General features: G+C 50.0%; 1 protein-coding gene across 1 annotated transcript in view; it reads right to left on the bottom strand.

Annotated features, from left to right (window-relative positions):
- The window catches only part of Lrig1 (leucine rich repeats and immunoglobulin like domains 1), a 120,797-nt gene extending 115,750 nt beyond the window's left edge, over window positions 1–5,047 (bottom strand). Inside the window, exon 1 of the mRNA XM_015494541.2 lies at window positions 4,294–5,047. Within this exon, the coding sequence (XP_015350027.1) occupies window positions 4,294–4,514 (221 nt within the window). The 5' untranslated portion in view covers window positions 4,515–5,047. The remainder of the gene's footprint in view (window positions 1–4,293) is intronic.
- Between the last annotated feature and the right edge of the window lie 6 nt (window positions 5,048–5,053).

Raw genomic sequence — 5,053 nt, forward strand, 5'->3', positions numbered from 1 at the left:
AAAGAAGGAGAAAGAAAAAGAAAGAAAGAAAGAAAGAAAGAAAGAAAGAAAGAAAGAAAGAAAGAAAGAAAGAAAGAAAGAAAGAAAGAAAGAAAATCTCAGTTTAAGTTCTGTAAGGATTTGGTCATCTAATTTGCATAAACAGGATGGGAAGTATTTTCCAAACCCTTAATTCACAACACCCTGAACACCTGGGCCTTGACATACAGCTGTAAAATTTGAAAGATAAAGGCCCTCTTTGCTTGGCAACCACCACGTGTGTGTTTTCTAATGTGATCCTAACTACCAGTGATGTGCCAAAACTGGCCAAGTCACACTGAAGGCACCCCGTTGGGTATTGCAAAACGCAAAACACGAAGAAGAGACCCAAATCAACAAGTCCATTTTAAGGTGGTTCAGAATGGCTGTGTTTGGTGTCCTCTTGTTGAATGAATGCCCCTTGCTTTCATTTTTAGCGCAGGATCCTTATACAAGATAGTGGGGGGGGGGTTCATTTTGACAGCCCTAAATGCATAGGACATGTTTTTCTCCATTTCAATCCTTAGTACTACTCCTTTTCCTCCCTCCTCCTCCCCTGATCCCTTTCCTTTACTCTATTGGTCTTTCTTCTATTTATTTACTTTTAATCAATGTGTTATTGTTACATATAAAATTAGAGTGCATGATGGTAAACTCATACATGCACCTAGTATCATTTGTCAACTTCATTCCCAGTTCTGCCCCCTTTCCCTCCCTTCCTATCCACTCCTTGGGTCCCCTTATATTCTACTGATCTCCCTTTTGATTTTTTTGCAAGATCCCCCTTTGAAAAAAAAATTCCTTTTTTTCTCTTAAGCTTCTCCCAAAGAACTAAAATCAGCAAACTAGAGTGATGCTCTTGCTTCTGAATTCAGGTCCTCTTCCCTCAACAAAGAACAAGAATGGAGGTTTGTTCTGCCTCCAGGACCTCCCTGCCTCCCCACTCACAATTCCAAGAGGCCATAATTCAATTTTCAGAACGTTTAAGCCAACAACATTCTGTGACTAAATAAGGTGCTTAAATTTCCGCCATAGGTAAGAGTCTAAGGTAGAGTGTATTTAAAGATCTCCTGAAGCCATGCTCCCCAAAATAATTTCAAAGAAATCAAACATCTGAGTTCTAAGAAGTTCAGCTTCTTCTAAGGTTCTGGGAAGCTGGAATAAGGCTTGGCAGTGCTTGGTGCTATTTATGAATGTGCCGGTTGAACCATGCCAATCTCACCTATGTAATGGGACTGGGAGACTCAGTTACGGCTCCGCTACTATAAGTGACTGCACTGAATAAATTTTCTTCAGGCCCTATGAAGGAACCTATGTTCCCCTCGACCAGCTCTATTCTTTCTATTCACAGTACATTCACATTCACTATTAAAAAGTTTGACTTCCCTTATGCTAGGCTTAGAAGCAACTCCCAAATTAGATGCACTGTTTGGGGGGGAGGGGGGTCCCATAAAGCCCCAGGTCTCCTGCTATCTCAAATCCACAGCCTGAAATTGTTTGAACTGGCTGCAGTAAAATCTGGTTCATGGGCTTATAAACTAGCTCAAAGCATTTTCTAGACATGATGGACTTCGAGGGTGTAAACGCCATGAAAATACAAGAAATTTTATTGTATCAGATACAGAAACTTTCTCCACTCATGCCTTGCAGAATCACTGCCAGGAATATAAACTGTATAAATATTCTCACAGAAACTACAGAGTAAGACTCATGGTTTGAGACATCTAAAAATTAGAGGGAAAACACATCTGCGTGACTCCTTTTTAATCAGAAATAAAACTGCACAGATATTTTTCAAAGGATACTGTACGCTGTGTCACCCCATGTTAACCAAAAATCACACGCTGCTCAAATCTTGAGATCTAATCAGTTAACACCATAATGAATGTAATCAAGTCTCCTGAAGCTCTAAATGCCCAGTTTGGTATTTATTGATCATCAAATGTGTGAGCATAAAAGAGTGTAATTTTCAAGGTATTTATTCAAACTGTGTGAAATGTCACTTCTAGGCAACAGAAATGCCTTTAAAACAAAAACAAAAACAGTGTGTTCTGCTCCCCAAAAGGACAAGGCAAAGTGGATCTTGTGACTACAGGAAAGTGCAAACAAGAGGACACTCTGTCCTCCCCCGGAAGTTACTGTTTGGGAGCTAAAGAGCCTTCCTCACAGTGCCTCTGACACGTGGCATCCAGTCACACTTCCAACAAGTGAACATACTCAGTAAAGGAAAAACCACAACTCTCCAGGCTGCCTCAAATGAATAAAATACTACTTCAGGGCAGTACTGGGTTCTGCCTCCCAGTACCCTGGGACCCCTGATTTTTCCCTGGGTCAGTGAACTCCTCCAGGGAAGACAGTACCTAACCACAGCTAAGGGGTCCTCACCAGCTTCTGAACTGTATGGCACCTGCTTGTGGAGCAGTGTGTCTCCTGTGGGCCAAGCTAAAGATGTGCCCCCATCATGACAGACACAAGATCTTCGCCTTTTAAAAAAAAAACAAAAAAACTTCTCTTCTTCCCCTCACAGTAGCCAGACTCAGTCCACGTGTTCCGTGATGGAGCCACAGGTGTTGGTTAAAACTTGTATCACCAGTTTTCTCCTTTTTAAACAGTGACTGTCATGCCTGAGGTTACAGCTGTGCCTCCCCTATGTTCTGGGAAAGATGTCCAACTATTCAACTGAGAAGTGGACTGTTCGAACAAGGCCTTTTCTGGAAGGTACTCAGAGTTCGACAGAGATGCTACTCCTGATAAATGCACAGGACTTGACTCGTGGACCGAATTTTTTAAAAGTAAAAAAAAAAAAAAGCTATTCTATTCCACCCTATTTACAGAAATTGAATGTCTTTTTTTCCCCCTGCCAAATCTCCTCTAAGAAATGACCCATCAACTCCAGATCGGTTAAAATCCTGACAGCACAGAAATGTGCTCTTTCGGGAGAAACAAACTGCTAAGATCAGTCAAGCCCCTGGCACATTCTCCTGATGCAGCATGACTCCAAAACTAATTTGCACCATTTATGGAGGAAAAACTGGAGGGTGGGCTCCACCCCACTGGATCATGAAGCATAACTGGGGCCCCAGGGAGCACACAGGAAGGATCTGGAACACAGTTCCCTAACATGCCAGTCAAGCGGAAAAGGACAAACTCTGGGTACTCCCAGATCTCTAAGAACTCTTAAAAAGCTCCCTTCCCCTGAGTACCTTCTGGAAGGGATCCCTTGACACCCCACCACCACCACAACCATCTCAAGTCACTATGGTCCTTCAGATCAGGAGGCAGCTACACACATACACTCACTAATAAATAATGCACATGGAACACTGGAGTCCCCTTCATTCATCACCACTACAATACTAAGGAGCACCAACATCAAAGAGGTGAGAGAGGAAAAAACATATCCACAGACCTCCCCACAGAATTCTGCACTCTGCTCCAGACTTCTCCCACCCTCCATCCTCAGCCATAACACAAATATACTCACCTCCACTTTTCACTCACTCACTAACCCCACAACTGGCTCACCTCCAAGACCCTAACAATTTCTCACCTCCACACCCGGAGGACCCACACTCATGGGCCTGCAGACCCCTGTGAAATACACATGTTCACCATCAGGATCCACAATCTGCTCATGTCCATAGGCCCATGAGGCGCACTTGCTCACCTTCACAACCCTACGAGACTCACACCACCTATTGCTCACTTTCAGACCTCCAAGACCCATGCTTTCTCACTCACCTGCAAAACTTCACTGTCCACGACCGCTTTCCACCAAACCCCACCAGTCCCACTCGCTCACCTCCAAACCTCCAGGACCCATGCTGGCTCGCCTCCAAACCCCCAAGAGGTACATGCTCACCTTCAGACCTTCACGACTCACGATCTTTTCCCCCCTGCAAACCCCACCAGGGCCGCTCACTCACTTCCAGACTCTCAAGAGACACACACACTCCCCTTCAGAACTTCACGACCCATGATCGCCCTCCTCCAAATCCCAAGGCAGGCCCACTCACCTCCAGATCCCCACGACCCACACTTGCTGAAGTCCAAACCTTCGCGATGCACGCTCGCTCACCTCCAGACCCTGACACGCGCTCTCTCTCACTGACCCCCACACACGACCTCGTCTCTGCCACCCCAAGCAAAGTCCTGCAGCCCACACAACTCCAAACACAACCAATCCGCACCCCTTCCAGGGTAAGAACCCCGGTGGCCCCGTGCCCTAGTGACAGCGCCACGGGACGCAGGGAGAGCGGAAAGGGCGGCACTCACAGGCTCCGTGTCCAGGCGGGTAGATCCCCGGGCGGCGTCGCCAGTCCGCGCCAGCTGCAGTCCAGCGAGTCCCCAACGCAAGTGCAGGCGGCCGCGCAGGGCGCCCGCTGGCCGGCTTCGGCCGACGCCGGCTTCAGCTGAAGCAGGAGCAGCAGCCACAGGAGGAGCAGGCAAGGCGAGCGGCGCGGGGCCCCGAGCGCTCCCCGGACCGGCCGCGCCATCTTGTCTGGAGCGCGCCGCGAACTCCGGGCACGGGTACCGCGAGGTCCCGGGCGGCCACAGGCGCCGGCGGCCGGCGGGGGCTCCGCTCCGCACTCGGTTCAGAGCCGGGGCATGGCCGCCGGCACAAGTTCTCTCCGCAAGTCGCAGCTCCGGCCTTCAGCGGGCCCCCGGTGCCCGGGCCGCTCCACAGCGTCCGGCGGGGGCCGCGAACCCAGCGCTCATCCGGGCCGACCGGCCCGCGCTCGCCGCGAACCCCACGGATCTGGGCAAGGGCTGTGGGGTCAGCGCCTCTCGTTCTCCCGCTGGGCTCCCCCGTTCGGCTCCGAGCCCCGGTGCACGCCAAGTGCAGCTGCTGCCGCCGCCGCCGGCCTCCGGTGGTGCAGCCGCCGCTGCTACAAGGAAGGCGCTCAGCCCCGCAGCCCCAGCGAGGCGCCGGCGGGCATCTTCCTCTGGGATGGGACGCAAAAGTTGTAGACCCGGGGCGGGACGGCTACTTGGGGCTCGCTGGGCCCCGCGCGCCTCGCTGCGCCAGCGCCAC

Source organism: Marmota marmota, unplaced genomic scaffold (genome assembly GCF_001458135.2).
Source record: "Marmota marmota marmota unplaced genomic scaffold, marMar, whole genome shotgun sequence".
NCBI lineage: Eukaryota > Metazoa > Chordata > Mammalia > Rodentia > Sciuridae > Marmota > Marmota marmota.